The sequence below is a fragment of the Lithobates pipiens genome, unplaced genomic scaffold (assembly GCF_037356315.1).
Source record: "Lithobates pipiens isolate NorthernLeopardFrog02 unplaced genomic scaffold, aLitPip1_a1.2 Scaffold_18, whole genome shotgun sequence".
Lineage (NCBI taxonomy): Eukaryota > Metazoa > Chordata > Amphibia > Anura > Ranidae > Lithobates > Lithobates pipiens.
Window position 1 is genome coordinate 562,780,772 of NW_027507758.1, and position 24,346 is coordinate 562,805,117.

The 24,346-nt window shown below is 45.8% G+C and overlaps 1 protein-coding gene across 2 annotated transcripts in view; it reads left to right on the top strand.

Annotated features, from left to right (window-relative positions):
• The window catches only part of LOC143988992 (cytochrome P450 2G1-like), a 93,118-nt gene extending 83,505 nt beyond the window's left edge, over positions 1 to 9,613 (top strand). For both annotated transcript variants that reach the window (XM_077488975.1, XM_077488974.1), the window contains exons 9-10: positions 8,994 to 9,135; positions 9,233 to 9,613. In XM_077488975.1, the coding sequence (XP_077345101.1) occupies positions 8,994 to 9,135; positions 9,233 to 9,423 (333 nt within the window). In that variant the 3' untranslated portion in view covers positions 9,424 to 9,613. The remainder of the gene's footprint in view (positions 1 to 8,993; positions 9,136 to 9,232) is intronic.
• Positions 9,614 to 24,346: the final 14,733 nt, after the last annotated feature.

Sequence of the window (24,346 nt, forward strand, 5' to 3'; positions counted from 1 at the left end):
TGCCAGGCCTCCGCTATCTTCTTGTAGCTCTTTTACTAGAGTTGGCCCGGTCTTCTGTCGCCATCCGGTGGTCTTCTTCCGACTTCAGGGTCTTGTCCCGCTCTTCTGGGGTCTTGTCCCCCTCTTCAGTTCTTCTGCTGGGCCTACACTATCTTCTTATAGCTCTTTTACTAGCGTTCCCCAAAGCACCCCCCCATGTTGAGGGCATGCAGCCTGGTAAGGCTCGGGGGGGGGGGCGCTCGCTCGTCCCCACCCTGTTTCCTGACCGGCCGGGTTGCATGCTTGGATAAGGGTCTGATATGGAATTTGGGGGGACTTCCCCTTTAAGTCCATACCAGGAGGCAGGGCCAGCAACGTGTCAATCTCACCGATGGAGGCGGCGACATTGACTTCCTTCGCTAGTTCCGTCTACCTGGAGCCGTGTTCAAAATGAACGGACTTTTCTCCGTGTGTGAGCAAGTCGTCTGTTCATTTCAAAAGTCCGGCGGACTCCCGCCATAGTTCGATCGTGTGTACGAGGCATTACTAGACCTACTTATTACCAACAATACAAACCTGATCATGGATGTGGGGCAATTTAGGAAACAGTGATCACAGGTCATTGATTTTCAGTATAAATCACACTAATAGGAAACATAAGGGGTATACAAAGACATTCAATTTCAAAAGAGCCAACTTTCCTAAACTTCCAGCCTTGCTAGAAGATACTAAATGGGATATAATCTTGGGAACAAATAATATGGAGGAGAAATTAGTATGCTTTAAGAGCATATTAAATAAGGGCATTAGCCAGTGCATCCCAATGGGAAATTAATGTAAAAGAGCTAAGACAAGTCCTGGGTGGCTTAACTCAAATGTAAAAATTCATATAAAAGCAAAGGAGAAGGCCTTCAAAAAATACAAATCTGAGGGATCATCATTAGTATTCCAACTTTTCAAAGAATGCAACAAGAACTGTAAGGGTGCAATCGGGGCAGCTAAGATAGAACATGAAAGTCACATAGCAGAGGAGAGTAAAAAAATCCCAAGAAATTCTTTACGTACATAAGTAGTAAGAAAGGAAGGTCAGATCTTATTGGTCCCATAAAGAATGATGAAGGGATTCTAGTTACTAAGGATGGAGAGATGGCAAAGGTATTGATATTCTTCTCCTCAGTCTTCACGAGGGAATCGGGGGGCTTCAGTAACCAAAAATGTTTATCCTCATGACACGTCACAGGAAGCACCCTCATAGCCAACAGAGGACAGAATTAGTAATAGACTTGAAAAACCTAACATTAATGGGTCACCGAGACCAGATGTCTTGCACCCGAGGGTCCTTAAGGAACTCAGTCAAGTAATTGCCAGACAATTGTTTCTAATTTTTATGAACAGTCTACTGACTGGAATTGTACTAGCTGATTGGAGAAAAGCTAATGTAGCACCAATATTTAAAAAAGGGCCAAGATACATCCCTGGGAATTACAGACCAGTTAGCCTAACCTCAATTGTATGCAAGCTCTTGGAGGGGACGATAAGGGATTATATACAAGATTTTAGTATAGACAACGTCACCATTAGTAGTAATCAGCATGGATTCATGAAGAATCGCTATTGCCAAACCAATCTTTAAACCTTCTATGAGGAGCTGAGCTACCATCTAGATAAAGGCAGGCCCGCAGATGTGGTGTATCTGGATTTTGCAAAAGCATTTGATGCAGTTCCCCATAAACATTTACTGTACAAAGTAAGGTCCATTGGCATGGACCATAGGGTGAATACATGGATTGAAAACTGGCTACAGGGGCGAGTTCACAGGGTAGTGATAAATGGAGAGTACTCTGAATGGTCAGGGGTGGAAAGTGGGGTCCCCCAGGGTTCTGTCCTGGGACCAATCCTATTTAATGTATTCATAAATGACCTGGAGGATGGGATAAACAGTTCAATCTCTGTATTTGCAGACGATACTAATCTAAGCAGTGCAATAACTTCTCTGAAGGATGTGGAAACCTTGCAAGAAGATCTGAACAAATTAATGGGGTGGGCAACTACATGACAAATAAGGTTTAATGTGGAGAAATGTAAAATAATGCATTTGGGTGGCAAAAATATTAATGTAATCTACTCACTGGGGGGAGAACCTCTGGGGGAATCTAGGATGGAAAAGAACCTAGGGGTCCTAGTAGATGATAGGCTCAGCAATGGCATGCAATATCAAGCTGATGCAAGCAAAGTAATTAGAATATTGGCATGCATAAAAAAAGAGGATTAACTCCAGAGATAAAATAATAATTCTCCCACTCTACAAGACTCTGGTCCAGCTGCACCTGGAGTATGCTGTCCAGTTCTGGGCACCAGTCCTCAGGAAGGATGTGCTGGAACTGGAGAGAGTCCAGAGAAGGACAAAAAAATGGGCTGTAGGACGTCAGTTATTAGGAAAGGTTACAAGCACTGAACTTGTTCTCTCTGGAGAAGAGATGCTTGAGAGGGAATATGATTTCAATGTACAAATACTGTACTGGTGACCCCACAATAGGGATAAAACTTTTCAGCGTAAGGGAATTTAATAAGACATGTGGCCATTCACTAAAATTAGAAGAAAAGCGGTTTCTCCTTAAACTGCGTAGAGGATTTTTAACTCTATGACCAGTAGGATGTGGAATTGCCTTCTACCGGCAGTGTTTTCAGCAGGGAGCATTATCCATTTCAATAGATAAGCATCTGAATGACCTCAACATATAGGGATATACAATGTAATACTGACATAAAATCACACACATAGGTTGGACTTGATGGACTTGCGTCTTTTTTCAACCTTGCCTAGTATATAACTGTGTAACTATGTAATTATATGTCCTTGAAAAAATGTAAAAGTGTTTGGGTATGTAAATTATTCATATTGTTACAGTCCTGTTAACAACACAGCTAGATATGGTCTAGGCATCTACATATCAATGACATATAAAGGGTTAACAGGCTGATCATGCTGAAACTTGGCAAGATATCTAAGGACAGACCATATGTAATTTTCAATGGCTTGGTCAGCATTTCTGCATCTGCAAGTCAGCCTGTCTCTGTGCTGGATATGGATACAGAATGTTCTAGTAAACTATTAACTTTTAAACAATTTGACCTTATTTTAAAAAGTATACATTTACCTGCCTATCACCCAGTGGAAATGTACTGTATATCGGACTGGAAGAGAGGAGATATTAAAGTGTATATAAACCCAAGAATTAAAATGTTATATACTGCATCTTACCAGTTTGTAAGAGGGGCCAGATGTTTGGTACCTAATTGGAGTAAATATACATGTAGGTCAAGGAATGCAGCACAATGAATTAACTCAAAGTTCCAACAATGTGGCAACAGAACCTGAATATCAAGGCTGAATCCAGTACAGCAGTACCTTACAGGAGAATTCGTAGAACAGTCCCAATACCGTAGAAGACACGTTAGCAAGTTTATGATACCAAACGGCATCTTACAAAGAAGGTGGCTGGTAAGAGGTGTGGCAGCAAGGGCTTCCAAGAGGCGAAAGAAAGGAGGTCCAAGGCAGCAGCTACACGTCACCTATACATGGAGGGTGATGGAGGTTGAACTACACTACCCACAAGTCGATGACTTGTTTTCTCTTTTATTTTCTCCTTGCAAACATTCCAGTAATACCCTTCCTGTCTTATGTCATGCTCACAACGTTCACTAACTGTACGGTATCTATTGAAGAATAGCATTGTCACCCTAGGCAGGGCTCGATTAATGTAGGAGATATTGGAGCTGCAGCTTCAGGCCCCTACCTTAATGTAGTCCCAGCAGGGACAAACTGACCATTTGGGCACTTGGACAATGCCTGAGGACCTGGGGACAGTAGGGGGCCCCAGGAGAGACTCTTGGTACCTCCTGCATGAGGGGGTGGGGACAGGGAGAGGGAGGACAATTACAAGCACCAATCTACCTCTACTGCTTTCCATGAAGCAGCTGATAGCCACTTCTTCTCCCACAGCTTTCAGCTGCTTCAAATAAAGCCATAGACAGAGATTGTTACTTGTAATTACCTGTAATTGTAGCAGCTCCCCATCTGGAGCTGCTAGTTACTCTGTGGGGACGCATTCGCAGTACAAACACAGCCACAGGTCCTGATTTAAAAGGTGTGCAGGTGTGGGCGAGTGGGCGAGTGGCCACTGAATGCCTACTGTGTGTATTTGGGGCTGTACACGTTTACACTGAGTGAGTTGCCCCAGGAGTGAGGCAACTCACTCAGTGTGCAAGGGGCCTTTTTGCTGTCTCTCTCATTCCTCTCCATCCGCAGGACTCTTCGTGGATGTGCTTTCTAATGCCCAGGGCCAGGCATGCCTACGCTAATGTGACATAAACATTATGGTGAACTAACCATAACTTGAAGCTGTCCTACAGGTGCCTCCCATTCCCATGATTCATAAACCTGCCCAGAATGCAATATTTTGAAGGAGAAACCACAAAGCAGTGTACCATTCCACCAGCCCAGCTTGACTCTGCCACCTATCTCCCAGTGACAGAATGGAGTAGTGCCATGCACCACCACAGACCCTGTGCATGAGCATATTTACTCTTTAAAGACCTAGCTGTATGGTAAAGAAGAGTAGAGTCTCTGCCACGTGGTCAGGTCCCGATTGCTGGGGCACTGACCACTCCCTTTACTATGCATGAAACCTGTTGCCCCTGCCATTCATGCTCTACTGGATGTTATATCACCCTTCTCTGGTACTTTTTGCCCCTAACAACAGCATGTCATGACTTCACCTCATGTGTGTGCATTATGCCCCATACACACTATCAGTTTTTCTGCTGAGTTTTTCGTTCAGGTTTACCAAAACCATGTAGTGCAAGGGCCTGCCTGATTGCATACAAATTGAAAATCCTAAGGTTTGACCTCATATTATATGATTTTGGTAAATCTGAAGGAAAAACTCATCAGAAAAACTGATAGTGTGTATGGGGCTTTACAGGCCCTGTTTTTTCATATGCCATTACCACCATGCACCCCTTTAAGTAACCTTAGCTCAGACAAAGTTTCAAAAGCTTTACTGGAAACTCTCACTATAACAGCTCCAAAACAAAGTACACAGTCTTTTGCCGAGGCAAGAGTCCATACGCAACAGAGCCCACAGTGGTAGATCTCCAGAGTTGGTGTTCTTCAGGTCCCAGCAATCCCCTTATATGTGGAAGGTTCCTAGAGCAGGGGAGGCTTTCTGATAGTTGCAGCAGCTCTGTGATGTGGCTAGAGATTACATGCTGTGTCCAGTCTGGGTCTTCTCTCCCATGAAGACTGTGTGTCTGGGCAAATCTCTCCCTGTTTTATTATAAGCAAGGGTAGAGAGGCAGAGCTTAGTAGAAAGTGCAGCAAGCAGGTTAACGGTTTCCCTCCCACCTAGAGCAGTAGCTGTCTCACTAGCCAGCATTTCAACCTGCTTTAACACATGGAAACCTACACGCCTGTCAAAATAGCACTTGTGGCTATTTTCATACAGTTGCTGTGTCCCCATAGCGTAACATAGGCTGACTATGTGTTTTAATTTTATTTACTTCTATAAAAAGGCCCCCCAAAATCCTCAGCACCCATCCTGGGGCCCATGATGCTCTTAATCCAGCCCTTACCCTAGGACATGGAGTGTATTAGAACTTCTCTAGGATAAATGTACAGGTAGCTCTGGAACTCTAAAAATACCCTATTAGTAAAGTAGTTGTAGTAGTATTTGGACAGAGAATATGGATTCTGGACTGACATCTTCTCCATTCCAGATTTTCCACCGTTTCCTTTGTTTATAACAAAATACATCTGAGATTGAAGCACCACCCCGGAGGTTATTAGTCCAGATATACATTTATTCTAATATAAGATTCGACTAAAAGACTTTGCCATAGAGCCAACATGTTTCAGAAATTAAGTGTATAGTGTTTTGACCAGACTAATATTACAGTGAATTAAGTATACAGTATTTTGATCAAACTAACATTGGAACACAGAGTTAAAGTGTTTGTTAACCCACAAAAAAAATAAAAATACACATCCTGGTCCCTTAAAGCAGATTACACAGCCCAGTGCTTGTGCTGTGTAATCTGCCCCCCTCTAAACTGTAAAAAAAAACAAAAAACTGAACCTGCCACTTCCTGTATCCCCTCTCTGCACTGACCATAAAAATTAGGGCTGCTGAGCCCTGACCACCGTGGTCACAGTGCGTCCCTGCATCATACGCTGCTCTCCTCTCTCTCTCCTACACTCCCTCCCTCCTTCCTGCCTGTGTCTGTCTCCTCCCAGCCCTGCACCCCGTCACCATTATTGAAACAAAAAAAAATGTAAATTTGTCACTGCCAGCCCTTCTATTAGAGGCTGGCATAGCACACTATGTAAGTTGTTTTAAAAAAATGAGCATTGTAAATACTGATTTTGAGTTGTCTTCAGGCTGGTCACATGACTCGCGGCCGCATTACAGCTACAGAACTTCTGTGGGAGGAGACAAGCAGCCATGTGATCTCCCCAGCTGACATCAGAGTGAGATCACAGCCCCTCCCGCAGAAGCCATCCATCGGAGCTGTAAAGCAGCCGCGAGTCGTGTGACTTGCCTTAAGCTCAAAATCAGGATTTACAAGCCTCAGTTTTTAAAACAACTTACATAGGGTGCTACGCCAGCCTCTAATAGAGGAGCTGGCAGTGACTTCTAAAAATGGGTTAACAAATACTTTAATTAGCTAGTGTGAAGTGAGAAAATGTGTTCATGACAAAAAAATGGAATAAAGTCTTATCTCTGGTGTCCCTGATAGGTTGACACTAATAGGGTTTTCTACATTTGACCCAGGGCCCCCATTCTCTGATAGGGCCCCAGGCGGCCCCTAGTCTATTACAGTTAAGTGTCCCCACTGGTATAAAGAAAAAATAGCTGCCAACATCCCACTGATGGAGCAGTTAATCTTGAAATCTCTGATCTGGTGATTTTGCTTAAGTAGCTAAACCATCTGTAGCACACTAGTCCACCTTTTCCCAGGAACAGCGAACATACATACATACTAATGATAGAAGATGTTACTTTGCTGCAGTATACTTCCCAACCAGCAAAACAAATAAGGACAAGTAACTCAGAGGTGGTGGATCTGGTAATGCCAAGTATCTTAAAGGTGGTGTGACAGATGATGCCAAGAATCATAGATGTGATGGAACAGATGATGATATATGTTGGCGAGTATTTTTTTTTTTTTTTTTTTACAGTTAAATGATGCCAAGTATTTAGTTGGTGTGGGACAGTGGATGACTAATGATTCTAAGAATATCATATGTAGTGCTATCCCTGAAGGAGCCACTGAAAGTTTGCCCAGGTTCTTTTCCAAGTGGACTGCCCCGCAGCCAAGCACACATTCATAGTCACTCTTTGGCTCAATATCAAGTCCAGGGGTGTTCTTTTTTGTTTTTATTTTTGGAGAAACTTGGATAGGGTTGAGGGAATTGAGTGGGATACTCCAAAAACAGAACAATGTTCAGGTTGAGGACAGTAAGCTAATTTCTTTAAAGCTGAAGCAGAAGCCCATGCATATACAGAAGCAAACCGTGGACTTGGCTTGTAGTCTGAGCTCTTCAGGGTACCAGCCGATGTCCCCTTTGGTCAAACACAGTTGACACTCCAACACAAGAGGGGTGACAGCAGCCCAAAAATCTCTAAGATTTCTCAAGCAGTCTGTACTCAAAAATGTTCAAGGAAAGTCACTTGCCTTCTTCAAAAATCCATGCAACACCTTTCTCCAGTGATACCAGACTAGATCTTCGGCAGACAGCCGCTCAGTCAGCTCTCTGTAGCTTCAGCATCCAGGCCCTCAGGTTTACTGAGGCCTCCCAAACATCTTCAGCATGAAAAGACCCAGGAGCCCAGTCTCTCAGAGTATTTATGCACTTTCCCAGCAGCCTTCAAGGCCCTGGGATTGGCCAGGGCTGCATAAATATTCATACCAAACACCAAGCATGTGGCAGTTTTGCCCTGTAGCGTGGAAAGCCATTCAGGCTGGACCTTCCCTCTGCAGGCAAAGACCCAGAAGCTCTGTGTCTCAGACAATTTTTGCAGACTCTCAGCATCCTTCAGGGCCATCCTCCCTGGGATTGGCCAGGGCTGTATAAATATTTATGCTGATATTTGCATTGCTCCACACCTATTATTCAGAGAGTTTTCAAACTCTCTGGAAAGCAAAAGATACATGCAAACCAACAGCAGCAGCAGCAGAAACACTGAGCAGATCTAACTAATCACATGCAGCTGCACTGATTATAGCGAGCGCAACAAATTTTACCTAACATAGTAATTTCAGCCAACTGGTTACAGTGATACAAGCTAAATTTACCTAGCAACAGAAATGCAGCTCCACTGAACACAGTGAGCCAGCACTAATCTAACCAATCCTAGCCCCTATCTAAAAGGGTGCTACACATAGGTGGAAATACAAAGGAGGAGAAATGGTTCTCACAGGGGGTGGGACAGATGACGACAAGTGATCTATATGGTGATCAAATGTGTTTTTTTTTTTAGATAAATTCTTACTGAAAAATGCTGAATTCAGCAAAAAAATAGATTCTGTAAACCACAGTCTTTGCAGAACACCTCATCATTAAAAGGAGGGATCTTGCTGGTTACGCCTTGGACATTCCTAAATAATGGAACTCAGCAGCCTGTCCTCAGCTCTTTGGCTAAAATCAAGCAAGCTAAACTTGTGTGGTGACTCAGCACAGCTCTGCACTATGCCCGCTGCACAGTGCCACCTAGACACTTTTTTGGGGGTAACCCTAAGCTACTTTAGTAATACCACTGAAGGGATCTAAAAAAATACAAATATACTAATATTTCCAAAGTTACTTATTGCACTATAAGATGCAATGAGTTTGTTTCCAAGACCTACACACAGATCTAATGCTGGGCTCAGTATGTGAAAATTATTTATTGAGTAGGATCTTTGTAAAAACCGCTTGTGCCATAAATGTCTTCCTTGTCATTGTGTTACAGGGGACCACCGTATTTCCTCTCCTTTGTTCTGCTCTATCAGACCCGGAGTACTGGAAGTCACCTTATGACTTTAATCCAGAGAATTTCCTGGATGAAAATGGAAAGTTCCGTCCACAGGAAGCTCTGATCCCTTTCTCCACAGGTAAGAAACAGAGAGAGAAAAAAAATCATAGTGGTTTCTTCTGCCTTGTAATGTGGCCATGTGATATCTTCTATCTGCTGCTCTCTGGTTGTTCCAGGAAAGAGGATCTGCCCAGGGGAAGGTTTGGCCCGGATGGAAATCTTCCTATTCCTCACTGCTCTGCTCCAAAAATTCTCCTTCCAACTTGCAAACCCCACCGACAAGCTCAACCTGGAGGAGCTTCGACGTGCCTTCCATAAACAAGGGCTCGCCTATAATCTGAGAGCCATTCCAAGAACAAAAAAATGAATGAACATATAAGACGAAGACTTGAAGACTTACTCCAAAGAAAAAAGAAAGTACTGCTCATTCTAGCTTTTAATAATGATCACTTGATTCTGTAGGTTCTTATATACTTTACTTAAAAGACTGAGACGCCCATTTCCTCATTACTATTCCTCATTATCATATTCCCAAATAAAATAAAAATTCTCTAGAAGTCTTAGAACTTTCTCTTGATACCACTTTTTACTTACTTTGTTTATGCCAGATACTTGAGTGTTGGTGGTGATAGGTCAAATGAAGTCTGATCATTGCTGTTATGTCAACTGCCTGATGTTGCACACTATTTCCTAACAGTGGAAAAATTCATAGTTCTGTTGTTAAGATGAATGTAGGAGTTGGGGGACAGACAATAAGTGCACTCAGGAAGTTGAGAGGATAGGAAAAAAATAGATTTCAGGTGACCACTAATACTTAAAGCGCAGTTCCACCCAAAAATTGAATTTTGGCTTTAAATGATGATGACCCCCTGACATACCACATTTGGCACGTAATTTTTTTTTTGGGGGGGGGGGGGCGGCGTATACCCTCTTTTTAGAGGCATTCAGCTCCCACTTCCTCCCGGGGCTCAGCGGCGCCAGAAGGAAGTTCACTTCTCCCCCCTCCCTCCCTGCATTCTTCTGGGACATGTCACAGGTCCCAGAAGATTGGAGAGAAGAAAGAAATGGTTGCACATCCAGAACTTCCAATTGGCTTTTATTTTGCTTCACAAAGATAACACCAGAGACACCAAATTTTGGTCATATAGACATGTTTTACACATACATCTTGTGCATATTAAGCACAAGATGTATGTGTGAAACACGCCTACGTGACCACAGTATGGTGTCACTGGTGTTATCTTTGTGAAGCAAAATAAAAGGCAATTGGAAGTTCTGGATGTGCAACCATTTCTTTCTTCTTTCCAAGTTTCCCACGGAGGCGGGTTGGGGCTCGCACTCTGCAAGATACTCCAATCAGCCTAATTTTTATACACCTGGAGCAGCGGTTCTTTTTCTTGGTCCCAGAAGATTGCCTGGCCATTCACAGTGTGCAGCGTGGATCGCTCATTCGCAGTGCGTGCCCGACTTTGAATCCACAGCCAGGCTCCCACAGAAAGAATGCTGGCACCGTGGAGAGGAGGGGAAGAGGAGTGGGACTTCGTACGCCCACAGCGCTGGACCATGGGACAGGTAAGTGTCTGATTATTAAAAGTCAGCAGATACACTTTTTGTAGCTACTGACTTTTATTTTTTTTTCAAAAAAAAAAGAGTGTGGGAGGGGAGTGGGCAGCCGCTCCTGCCGGGAGAACACAGTGATTATTGCTAGCAGACATAGACATTGGCAATAATCGCATGTTGAAAATATAACATGCTGGTTGTACCCAAGTCGATCAATGGATCGACTTGGGTACAATCAGCCTGCCCATAGTTTGAATCTCGGCTGGTTCCTGCTGAACTGGCTAAGATTCAAACCATCTATGGCTGGCTTAAGTTCTCTGTGCCTACTAGCTGTCAGTGTCCTCAAGATGATACAGTTTTATGAGTTAGTTAAAGATTTTGCAGATGCTGATAAGTACAGGAAGAAATACTTTTTGTAAATATTGTAGTGTGATGTGTGACCTGCCAGTTCCAGTTACCTGTGTAACATACTGTATATTCTTACAGTCAATAAAATTGAGAAAAAAAATTAGACAAGTGTCTTCTTTGGAACATGACTTAAAACCACTTCCAGACCACCCTCTGTTGATATACATCGGTCCTTTGATGTTAAATACCGTTGTTGTGGCAGCAGGTAGCTGCCATAACCCCGGTATCAACGGCGGGCAGTCTGCTTTAAGATAACAGTGGTCTCTGTGGTGGATTCACTGCGAGATTACAATCTTATACGTTTCACACTCTTCTCGTCTCCTACCTCCGATGATGCCAACCCACAAACCATTACCCACAGAAACCTTCGGAACCTCAGCCCTTCCCTTCTTCATTCTGCTACTGACGGCCTTTATGACAAAATCGCACCTCTGTCCTGCCCAGACCTAACCCCTTCCATCTACAACACGCTTTCATCCTCCCTAGAGATACTTGCTCCTCTTTCTACACGCAGAACCAGGCCCCATCTGCCACAACTCTGGCAAACAGATGACACTAGAAGTCTCAAGAGACGCAGCCAAATCTAAATCCCTGCAGGACTTTACAGTCTACAAATCTGCCCTTCTCAAATACAATTCCTGCCTCCACATTGCTAAACAAACCTACTACAACACTCTCATCAAAACCCTTTCATCCAAACCTCATCAACTGTTTTCTACCCTTAATTCCTTACTTCACCCCCCCCCCCCTTCCCCACCCACTAACTTGCTTACCGCTCAATAGATTGCCAATCATTTTCAAAAGCAAAATAGACACAATTCGCAAGGAGATACAGCCTTCAACTTGTTTCCTTCACCACAACTTCAGGTCCAACACCACACTGAATACTCTCCTCCTTCTGTCCAGTTACCACAGATGAAGTTGATAAACTCCTTTCCATGGCCCACCTCACCACCTGTCCCCTCACAATTACTGTGACCACCTTCCCACTCTATCCTAAACTCCCTAACCGACATCTTCAACCTCTCCCTCTCCTCCGGCACCTTTCCTTCCCCGCTCAAACATGCACTGGTTACACCCATACTTATAAAAAAAAAACCTCACCAGACCCCACCTGTTTGAATAACTTAAGACCCATCTCCCTGCTCCCATTCGCCTCCAAGCTCATCAAACGCCTTGTCCATGACCAAATGATTTGCTACCTCATGGACAACAACCTTCTTGACTCCCTACAGTCCAGCTTCCATCCATGCTCCTCCTCATCAAACTACACTCCCTTTGGCCTCAGTGATTCTGCTTTATCCTGGTTCTCTTCCTATCTGTCTCAGTGCAGTTTCAGTGTCACTTAGAACTCCATCTCCTCCGCTCCTCTTTCTCTCTCTGTTGGGGAACCCCAAGGCTCCGTCCTTGGGCCCTTCCTATTCTCGCTCTATACGTCTTCCCTGGCCAGTTGATAACCTCCCATGGCTTCCAATACCACCTCTATGTCAATTACACCCACCCATATCTATCTCTCCAGTCCTCGACTCACCCCCTTGATCTCACGGATCTCAAACTTACTGAATGACATATCGGTATGGATGTCACACCACTTTCTCAAACTCAAGCTTTCTAAAACTGTGCTTGTTATATTTCCTCCTTCCCGGTCCCCCCCCCCCATGACTTTACCGTTAAGATCATCAGCATAACCATTGGTCCCTCCACACATGCCAGGGTGCTGGGTGGAATCCTTGACTCTGACCTCTCCTTCAACCCCCACAACCAATCGCTGGCTAAATCCTAAATCTTAGGAATTTGACCTTTCTGGACTAATGACACCACAAAGCAACTTATTCACACCTTGATTATTTCCCACCTTGACTACTGCAACTCTTTCCTTAATGGCCTACCCTTATGCAGGCTATTCCTCCTTCAGTCTATTATCAGAGGCGGCTCTAGGCTTTGTGAGGCCTTAGGCAAAACTTAAACATGAGACCCCCCCTCATGCCCATAATAGGACAAATAATTCAAGCACTAAAAATTAACTGTATAAGGAGGGTACAGAGGGAGGGTAAGTGGATACAGTACAGGGGGCAGGAGGGAACAGTACAGGGGGGAGGGTAAGTGGACAAAGTACAGGGGGCAGGAGGGTACAGTACAGGGGGAGGGTAAGTGGACACAGTACAGGGGGCAGGAGGGAACAGTACAGGGGGAAGGGTAAGTGGACAAAGTACAGGGGGCAGGAGGGTACAGTACAGGGGGAGGGTAAGTGGACACAGTACAGGCGGTAGGAGGGTATAGTACAGGGGGAGGGTAAGTGGACACAGTACAGGCGGTAGGAGGGTACAGTACAGGGGGAAGGTAAGTGGACACAGTACAGGGGGCAGGAGAGTACAGTGCAGGGGGAGGGTAAGTGGACAAAGTACAGGGGGAAGGTAAGTGGACAAAGTACAGGGCGCAGGAGTGTACAGTACAGGGGGAGGGTAAGTGTACACGGTACAGGGGGAAGGGGGGTACAGTACAGGGGGAGGGTAAGTGGACACAGTACAGGCAGCAGGAGGGTACAGTAAAGGGGGGTGGGTAAGTTGACACAGTACAGGGGGCGGTTAAGTGGACACAGTACAGGCGGCAGGAAGGTACAGTACAGGGGGAGGGTAAATGGACACAGTACAGGGGGCAGGAGAGTACAGTACAGGGGGAGGGTAAGTGGACACAGTACAGGGGCAGGAAAGTACAGTACAAGGGGAGGGTAAGTGGATAAAGTACAGGGGGCAGGGGGGTACAGTACAGGGGGAGGGTAAGTGGGCACAATACAGGGGGCAGGGGGGTATAGTACAGGGGGAGGGTAATTGGACACAGTACAGGGGGCAGGAGGGTACAGTACAGGGGAAGGGTAAGTGGGCACAGTACAGGGGGGAGGAGAGTATAGTACAGGGGAAGGGTAAGTGGACACAGTACAGGGGCAGGAGGGGGGTACAGTACAGGGGGAGGGGAAGTGGACACCGTACAGGGGCAGGAGGGTACAGTACAGGGGGAGGGGAAGTGGACACCGTACAGGGGCAGGAGGGTACAGTACAGGGGGAGGGCAAGTGGACACCCTACAGGGGGCAGGAGGGTACAGTACAGGGGGAGGGTAAGTGTACACAGTACAGGGGGCAGGAGAGTACAGTACAAGGGGAGGGCAAGGGGGCACAGTACAGGGGGCAGGAGAGTATGGTATAGGGACAGTAATGTATAATACAGAGCTGCTCTCACAGATCCTAGCTATTCTGACAAGCTGTCACTGGGGAAAGAAAGAAAAGAACCTCCATCATAAAAGTGTGTACCACAGTAAAATGTTATATAGTGTGATAGAGATATCAAGAATAAGTAATATATGTACATTCCGAAGTGCTGGTACAATAAATAATAAGCATAAAACATACATGTCACACAAAAAAATCCAACAAAACTGTGCTGTGATAAACGTGTACAGACCCACTGCAAACTATTTGCTCGGACTTCAGTGTACCATCACCAAAACAAAGCATATACCATTTGCTTACCAAAAAAATTAGACTCCTTAAACTTATTAGGTCACATGCACTTGTTATCAGCTGGATATTTACAACCACTTCACTCAAAAAACAGCACTGCAGGCATAGTATCTTGGTCCGGTACCAACCACAGGGAACCCCCGTAAATGCAAAGAATAAAGCAACACCAGGACAAGTAAACAATTTGTTGCTTTATCCCAGTAAATTTGCTGTAAGTACATTACTTTAATAAAGCAGATAATAAATGTCCTGATAATGCATACAATATGTTATTATTCTTTGCATACACGGGGTTGCTGTGGTTGGTACCTAACCAGGCAGAGTGGTGAAAGGACGCTCCTGGGAGAAAGTTATTATAACTGCCTTGTCACTTTTTGAGTGAAGTGGCTGTAAATATCCCGCAGATGACAAGTGCATGTAACTTCAAAAATTTAAGGAATCACATTTTTTGGTAAGCAAATGGTATGTGCTTTGTTTTGGTGATGGCACACCGAAGTCTGTGCAAACAGCTTGCAGTGGATATGCACAAGATTGTGACAGAACAATTGGAGTATGTGTGTGCGTCTGTATATATATAATTCTTGACATCTATCACATTGCACTTTAGGCACTTTCACATGAAGGATCCAATCGGGTCCACCTGTAATATTTTCAGGCAGACCTGATCGGACCCTCCATTCTCTTCTATGGAGCGGTGGATGTAAATGGACTTTTGCCACTTACACCCACCTACCTTCAATCCGACCCAACAAAAACAAACTGAAGGGGGATCCATTACCCTCTGTCTGGGCTGATCAGGATGAATGTCAGTTGGGTATAAACAGACAGTCTGACTGCACATAGAGCAGTATGGGCTGTGTGTGTGTCCGCTTGGCATAAGTGAAGCAAATACAGACCTGTTAACCTCTTGCTCTGCTCGGAGGGTAGTCAGCAGACAGACTCCCTGCTGAGCAAAGCAGAGTCTGTCCCACATGAAAGGGGCCTCATTGATGTCTTGTTTTGTCCCATCACCTTTGCTCTGTCTGCCCCCATGTATTCTCTAACTGTCATCATCTCTCTTATTCCCTTGCTCTGTCCTTATATCCCCTTCTCTGCCCAATCTATCCCTCCTCTATCTCTAGATGGTCCCTATTATGTACATGCAGCAGGCTGTGTAATCAGTACAGTCCCACATGATACAGCACCTTACCTCTACCCACCTCTTAGGATCCATGCCATTCCTCCTACTGTGTCTGCTGGCCCCTCCCCCGGTCTCACTCGGCCCCTCCCCCCTCCTCTCACTTACTTCCAGTTCACCAACCAGTTTGCTGGAATGGAGGCAGTTCTGGTACCGCCCACGTGGGAGGAGATTCTCTTGGATAGAAGCAGCAACTGATCGATGTGCTGAAATGAAAGGCCATCATCTGCCTTTCATGTGGGAGGAGGAGGGGCCGCGGAAGCTCATGAAAGTTAGTGTGGAAGCTGAAGCTTGCAGTTCCCGGCGCTGCATGTTACCGGTCTGATGTCTGCTTTGCTGAGCAGGGCGCTTCCGGCATAAGCACTTGAAGGACCATCAGCTTCAGTGCCCCCCTCTCCTGCCGCCCTAAGGTGGCCTTATACTACCGCCAGCGGCCAGCCCTGCTGAGTGGCTCTCTCTGTGATCCGGAGCTGTCAGCCTCAGAGGTGGCTCTCTAATTAGACAGATCAGGCAGCCGCGAGGCCCCTCCCAGTGCGGGGCCTAAGGCGACCGCCTAATATGCCTAATTAGAGAGCCGCCTCTGTCTATTATGAATGCTGCTGCTAGACTAATACACCTTACTAACTGATCTATGAATAACTGGCTTCCCCTACCCCACTGTATAAAATTCAAAATGCTAATCACAACATACAAGGCCATCCACAACATCACCCCCAGCTACATCATCAACCTCATCTGCAGATATCACCCTCATTATCCCCTCCACTCCTCCCAGGACCTCCTGCTCTCTAGCTCCCTGGTTACCACCTCTCAGGCTCACCTTCAGGACTTCTCCAGAGCCTCTCCCATCCTCTGGAACTCCCTGCTCCTATATATTCGATCAGCCCCTAAGCTGTCCACCTTTAGGATATCCCTGAAAACTCACTTATTCAGGGAAGACTATCCCACACCCACCTAACAACTGTCCCCGAGCCACCCACATCAAATCACTCCCCGCATCTATTACCTTTTCCGCCACCACCCCCTTACTTTAGAATGTAAGCTCTATGAGCAGGACCCTCCTGTCCCTTCTGTTTTGAACAGAACTGTAATTATGCTGCGTAAACTGTTGACGCTATATAAATTGTGTATAATAATAACAATATTGTCACGGTCGTCTCCGCTGCATGCCGAATCCATCGGTAGCGACGTTGATGATCAGATCCTTTCCCCTGTTTAGCACTGAGTCAAGTGAGGGATTGATGGCCCCCACTTGACTCTATGTCATTGGATGATGGCAGTGACGGAAAATGTCACTTATGCCCAACGGACTTAAAGGGACAATGTTTTTTTTTCTTGGGGAAAAAAAAAAGGACAGACATTCATTTGTATTGCTTTTAAGTGTAAATGTGAGATCTGAGGTCTTTTTGACCCCAGATCTCACATTAAAGAGGTCCTGTCATGCTTTTTTCTATTTACATTCCATGTAAAAGGAATAAAAGTGATCCAAAAATAAAGTAAAATAAATAAGATTTTTTTTTTTAAAGTGGCCCGTTCCTCCGAGCTCATGCGCAGAAGTGAAAGCATTCTTAAGTCGCGCCCACATATGATTTCACCTTTGGATTGATGGCCCCAAACACATCACATGTACTTGTGCCCTCTGGCACTTCCGCACAGATTTCTGTCCTGTCCAACAGTGCTCCAGAGTGCCTCTCATACACAACCTCTGTATGACGCAATCCAGCACACTGTGAGACAACTTTCCATAATAACAACGATTGCATTACATGCTTTCAAAACTGCAGAGATTGCGATAGTACAGCCTGTAATATCAAGCTTCATTTATGCATACCCCATGGTACAAGTTCTCCAAATGCAGGAGAGGACGGCAGGACATACACGGCTGTACACTCCAACATTCTAACATTTCTCTCAGCATATCTGCCATAAAAAGGCACTACAATTCTACACACAAAACCTTCCTGGGGTCCTTAATGTTCCTTGGGATGTGGAATGACTCATTTACTAATGCCTTAGAGGTGGTGCTTCTTAAAGGGGCTTCCTCCCCGCTGGAGGTATCCAACGCAATAACCTGGTGCTCTCCTAAAGCGCAGCTAGGTGTGGGAGTCACCACAAAACTCTCAGGCTCAGTGTCAATTTTCTGCTCCTGGTCTTCTCTATGGACAACATTAGTTTGGTATACCACACCAATAACTCCTTTATGGCTTGTGAATAGGGATGAGCCGAACACCCCCCTGTTCGGTTCGCACCTGAACCTGCGAACAGACCTAAACTTTGTGTGAACTTTAGAACCCTATTAAAGTCTATGGGACTCGAACGTTCACAATCTAAAGTGCTAATTTTAAAGGGTAATATGCCAGTTACTGTCCTAAAAAGTGTTTGGGGACCTGGGTCCTGCCCCAGGGGACATGTATCAATGCAAAAAAAAGTTTTAAAAACGGCCGTAGCTGGGGGTATCTATAGTATGCCTGTGAAGGGGTGCATGTTTCTGCTGCTTAGAACTGTCCCTGCACAAAGTGTCATTTGTGCAGGAAAAAAAGTCTTTTAAAATCACTTGCGGCTAAATTCGGCTCCCCGTAATACAGAGAACACTCAATGAGGGTTCTCTGTATTAGCCGACAATTCATTCATTCATTGATAAAAAAAAAAAGCGTGGGGGTTCCCCTAAATTCAATTACCAGGCCCTTCAGGTCTGACATGGATATTAAGGGGAACCCCGTGTCAAAAAAAAAAAAAAATTGACGTGGGAGTCCCCCTAAAAATCCATACCAGACCCTTTATCCGAGCACGCAACCTGGCAGGCCGCAGGAAAAGAGGGGGGGACGAGAGAGCGGCCCCCCTCCCTCCTGAACCGTACCAGGCCACATACCCTCATTATTGGGAGGATGCTTTGGGGGTCTGTGACCCCTCAAAACACCTTGTCCCCATTTTGATGAGGACAAGGGCCTCATCCTCACAACCCTGGCCAGTGGTTGTGAGGGTCTGCGGGCGGGGGGCTTATTAGAATCTGGAAGCCCCCTTTAACAAGGGGACCCCCAGATCCCCCCCCCCCTGTTTGAAATGGTAAGGGGGTACAAAAGTACCCCTACCATTTTACAAAGAAAGTGTCAAAATGGTTAAATAAGACAAACACACTTTTGAAAAATTCCTTTATTAAAAATAAAAAATAAATAAAAAAAAGATTCCAGCGGTGCTAATCCACCCTGGAGATCCGTCGCTGGATAGCAAGAGTGGATTAGCACCGCTGGAATCTTTTTTTTATTTTTTTTATTTTTAATAAAGGAATTTTTCAAAAGTGTGTTTGTCTTATTTAACCATTTTGACACTTTGTGAAATGGTAGGGGTATTTTGTAGCCCCTTACCATTTCCAACAGGGGGGGGGGATCTGGGGGTCCCCTTGTTAAAGGGGGCTTCCAGATTCTGATAAGCCCCCCGCCCGCAGACCCTCACAACCACCGGCCAGGGTTGTGAGGATGAGGCCCTTGTCCTCATCAACATGGGGACAAGGTGCTTTGAGGGGTCACAGACAGGTCTGGTATGGATTTTTAGGGGGACCCCACGTCAATTTTTTTTAAATTTGATGCGGGGTTCCCCTTAATATCCATATCAGACCTGAAGGGTCTGGTATGGATATTTAGGGGGACCCCCACGTCAATTCTTTTTTTTAATTTGACACGGGGTTCCCCTTAATATCCATGTCAGACCTGAAGGGCCTGGTAATTGAATTTAGGGGAACCCCCACGCTTTTTTTAAATCAATGATTGAATGAATTAATTGTCGGCTAATACAGAGATCACTCATTGAGTGTTCTCTGTATTACGGGGAGCCGACAATTTAGCCGCAAGTGATTTTAAAAGACTTTTTTTCCTGCACAAATGACACTTTGTGCAGGGACAGTTCTAAGCAGCAGAAACATGCGCCCCTTCACAGGCATACTATAGATACCCCCCAGCTACGAAATTTAAAGGAATATTACAGTTTTATTGTTTCACTTTAATCATTATTAAAATCACTGCTCCTGAAAAAACTGCAGTTTTTAAAACTTTTTTTTGCATTGATCCATGTCCCCTGGGGCAGGACCCGGGTCCCCAAACACTTTTTAGGACAGTAACCTGCATATTACCCTTTAAAATGAGCACTTTAGATTTCTCCCATAGACTTGTATAGGGTGTTCCGGCTTTTCGAATTTGCTGCGAACAGCCCAAATTGTCCATTGTTCGCTGAACAGGCGAACAGGCAATGTTCGAGTAGAACATGAGTTCGACTCGAACTCGAAGCTCATCCCTAGTTGTGAACACAACCTCTGCTATGTACTCAATCTCTTTTGGCCCTTCCATCTCCTGAGGAATATCCTCTGCAACAGCAGCAAGTGAGCCCTGGTCCAGAAGCTGCTCCCTCCATTTAGCATAGCAGAAATGGTGTCTGCTCCATTGTTACACATTGAGATTTCTTTCAATAAAACCAACAGACTTGTTGCCCATCTGTCCCAGTCTACTTTCTCTGGGCTCCCATCAGAGGCACTATGCAGTACCACTCCAAATGCCAAAGGAGACACAGGACAGAGTGGCTCCACATCAGCCACATTGCACATATCACTTTTGTTTAAACTAACCTGTGGCAAAACCTTTTTAAACACAGCAGGCTGCAACACCATAACTTCACAACCTTGCTCGGGTGGCTCTTCATTAAACTTATGAAGCCCTTTTGCTGTCAGCAGTGACAGACCGCAGTAACCCATTATCACCACAAGTAATTTCAGACATTTTAGTTTTACCATTTGACACATTATCACCAAGGTCGAGTATCTTCTTATCCATCAGAGTGGCACCACAGTTGTCCTGGGTAACCTCTGGCTCCAACACACAGAGCTCCCTTGAGGTTTCTAGGGACACCTCTGCTGCACTACCTGAGGTTACCATGGGAAACCCCAAACCATCAACATTGTCAGTAATACACTTTTCAACATCATTATCCACCTTCCTGCCTTGTATAAGCTGTGTTAGCACATTAGCAGTTTGAGATTGTAGGATATTTAGTACATTGCTTTTCATCTCATGTGAAACACATTTGTCAGTCGGGGCGGCGACACAGTTGTCCTGAGAAACCCTGAGCTCAGACACCATGAGCTCCTGGGTGGTCTCCAGGGACACATCTGCTACACCCGCCATGGTTTCCAGGGGCAACTGTACAAACAATTCAGTGGTTACCCCTGACATTTCTGTATGCAATATCACATTTTTACCACTTGTCTTCCTGCTACACAGTACACTGCCTGAAGACAAGTCCTTATCAGTCCTTGAGCTTGCTGCATGTTCAGCTTCAAACTGGGCTTTGCTACTACAGACTACTACAACTTGCAGCAAGTCTCTGAAAGCAATTTTTTCCACTGGACTTACTCTCGCTTCACAGGGAATAGTCCCATAACCAGTCTCTCTCACATTTGTAACTGCAATAGTCTTACCATTCCACGTTTGTCACTGCACGTTTGGCGAGTAGGGTGTCGGTCCTCGGGCCAACCCTCAAAGTCTTGTGGGAGGGTAAACATAGGCCTTCTGGCTTGGTTCGCCCTCTCTTTGGGGGTCTCCCTTCGGGGGAGCCTCTACCCTAGTACCTGGGTGGGTCTGTTTCAGCAGACCTTCCGGAGAAAGGTGGTCGTCTGGTTTCGGCCAGATGGGCCATGTATGGTAGTACCTCAGTCCCCGTCTGGAGCCTAACGCCCTGGGGGATCAGTGTAAGGTCCTTCCTACTGGAGGACAGTCGACACCCGTTGCACGTTTTTGTGTTCACTCTTGATGTGTATGCACTTTTTTTGGCACCGGGTGGAAGTTTTTATTCCATTTGGAAGGTGTGGAAAGCTTCAATTGAAGACGTTGTACCTTCTTTAACAAAATTGAATTTAGTGCCCGGATCAACCAAATCTATTTTATTATTACAGAAAAATCATTATTTAACTAATCAGCAACTTAATTCTGGGCCAAAGCAACCAGAAACAGTGACTCTCCTATTCTTATAGCATTTCAGAAAAAACAGGGAGAAAAAAGAGAGAGATTTACCCAAGAAGAGCAGCGAGAGACCTGTTGCTTGATTATACAAAATATAAACTTTAATTCATATCAAAGAAGAACCATTTTAATGAACCTACACCACGAGCAGAGACCACATTAACAATCCACAAACAATTAAAAATAAGACAATGTTATCTAATTAAAAAGGGGGAGGTGCAGCAGTACTCACACTTACATACATCTCACTAATGCATATCCACATGCACACCTATGAATACAGCCTTTACAGACTGTTAATAGGGATGAGCTTCGTGTTCGAGTCGAACGTACGTTCGACTCGAACATTGGCTGTTCGTCCGTTCGGCGAAGTCCGAACATTTTGGTCCGTTCGCGTCAAATTCATGTGGCGCTCACGGCCCACAATGCACTGCGATGGCGCAGTGCATTGCTGGCTCATGATTGGCCAAGCATGCACTGTGACCCCGCATGCTTGGCCAATCGCAGCGCCAGCACCGAGGAGAGCCATGATTGGCCACAGGCAGGATGCCTGTAGCCAATCATAGCTCAGGCTGTGTAGTGCATGCCCCACACTATATTAGGCCGCCATCGCGGCGGCCTCGTGTAGTGTGTTGGCGTCTGAAGCAGTGGGTGTTCTGTGTACCTTCAACACAGTACACCGATCGTTTTCGGCCGATTTTCGATCTTGCTGTTGTGTAGTGGTTATTGTCTGCGTGCCCTGACCGCAGTATACACCACTATATTCACCTCACCTATATAGCTAGTGATCTATCTTTTATAATAGAGCTTGCAGTCAGTAGTGTTAGGAGTGTGTGCTGTCTGCGTGCTCTGTACCCAGTACATACCGCTATATCCACCTACATAGCTGTTCTCTATTTGAGCCCACTTGCCATCTGCAGGAGTTATTGGAAGTTGTGTGTGCCTCCAGCACAGCACAGTATACATCTGTATATACCCCTTTATCTCTGGTGTTCTATAATAAAGGCATCTGCAGGAGTTAGTGGGTGTTGTGTGCCTCCAGCACAATATACACTACCCAACTGCTGTTTTACCCAACTCCCTTCAGGCCATTACCATGTCTGGAAGGCCAGCAAGGAGAGGCAGACAGGCGCGAGCCGATAAAAGAGGGCAAGCAGGCTCTGTGTCTAGAGACAACAGTGCTGGTCGTGGACGCGGTGCATTGTCATCAGCACCTGGCCATGGGACATGCTTGTCCTTCTTTTCGGCAGCTGGACATGTTGAACCGCAACATGCCAACGACTTGGTAGAGTGGATGACCAAGCCCTCTTCATCCTCCTCATCCTCTCTCACCCAGTCTCAGGGTAGTAGCAAAGCAGCTGCCAATGCATCGTCTTCCCTCCTCTCAATGTCATCATCAGTGACTCCTTCCCTAGACCCACCACGTCCTCCTGAGGAGTCTCCTGAACTCTTTGAGCACAGTGTTGGGTACATGCTCCAGGAGGATGCCCAGTGTTTTGTGGGCTCTGATGATGACACTCAGCTAGAGGAAGGCAGTAGCGTGAGCGCAGAGAGAGGGGATGCTCAAGAAGGACAGCAATCTGGCAGTCATGTTCCACAAGCTGCAGCATACTGCCAGGTTTGCTACAGCGATGAAGAGGGAGGGGATGATGAGGGCACTGACTCCACGTGGGTGCCTGGAAGGAGGGAGGAGGAGGAGGAGGAGGAGGCCCTCCGGGGGCCAGCTTAGGGGCAGCACACCGACTGAATCACACCACAGAGCTCCGCCTGTGCAGAGCGCTGCCTCTGCGCGTTATTCTAAAAGTTCTTTGGTGTGGGCCTTTTTTGAGACGAGTGCATCAGATCAAACCGCTGCTATTTGCAACATATGTCTCAAGCGTATCTCACGTGGCCAAAACATCAGCCGCTTGGGCACCACATGCTTGACCAGACATATGTTGACCTGCCATGCAGCTCGTTGGCAAGCGTACCTCAAAGACCCACACCAAAGAACAAAGCGGACCTCTCCTTGCTCCTCATCAGCTGGCATCTCCAACCCCACTAGACCTTCAGTCCTCTCTGAAACCTGCTCTGAGAGGAATGAAGGTGTAGAATTAGGTGTGTCACAGCCAAGTGCTTCCGGGAACTCTGCTAGCGGTACACCCACGTCCGATTATAGCAGGCAAATGTCCCTGCCCCAGCTGCTGGACCGGCGGAAGAAGTTCACTCCCAGCCATCCACATGCCCAGCGGTTGAATGCTAGCTTGGCTAAATTGCTAGCACTTCAACTGCTGCCTTTTCAGTTGGTAGACTCTGCCCTCTTCCGTGAGTTTGTACAATGTGCGGTTCCTCAGTGGCAGGTCCCCAAACGCCACTTTTTCTCACGGAAGGCGATTCCGGCTCTCTACCGGCATGTGGAAGGCAATGTCCTTGCCTCGCTGGACAGGGCGGTCAGTGGTAAGGTGCATATTACCGCTGACTCATGGTCCAGCAGGCATGGACAGGGACGTTACCTGTCTTTCACGGCCCATTGGGTCACTCTTCTGGCAGCTGGGAAGGATGCAGGACAAGGTGCAGTAGTGTTGGAGGTTGTTCCCCCACCATGCATCCAAAATGCTACTATTGGTTGTGACACACCTCTCTCCTCCA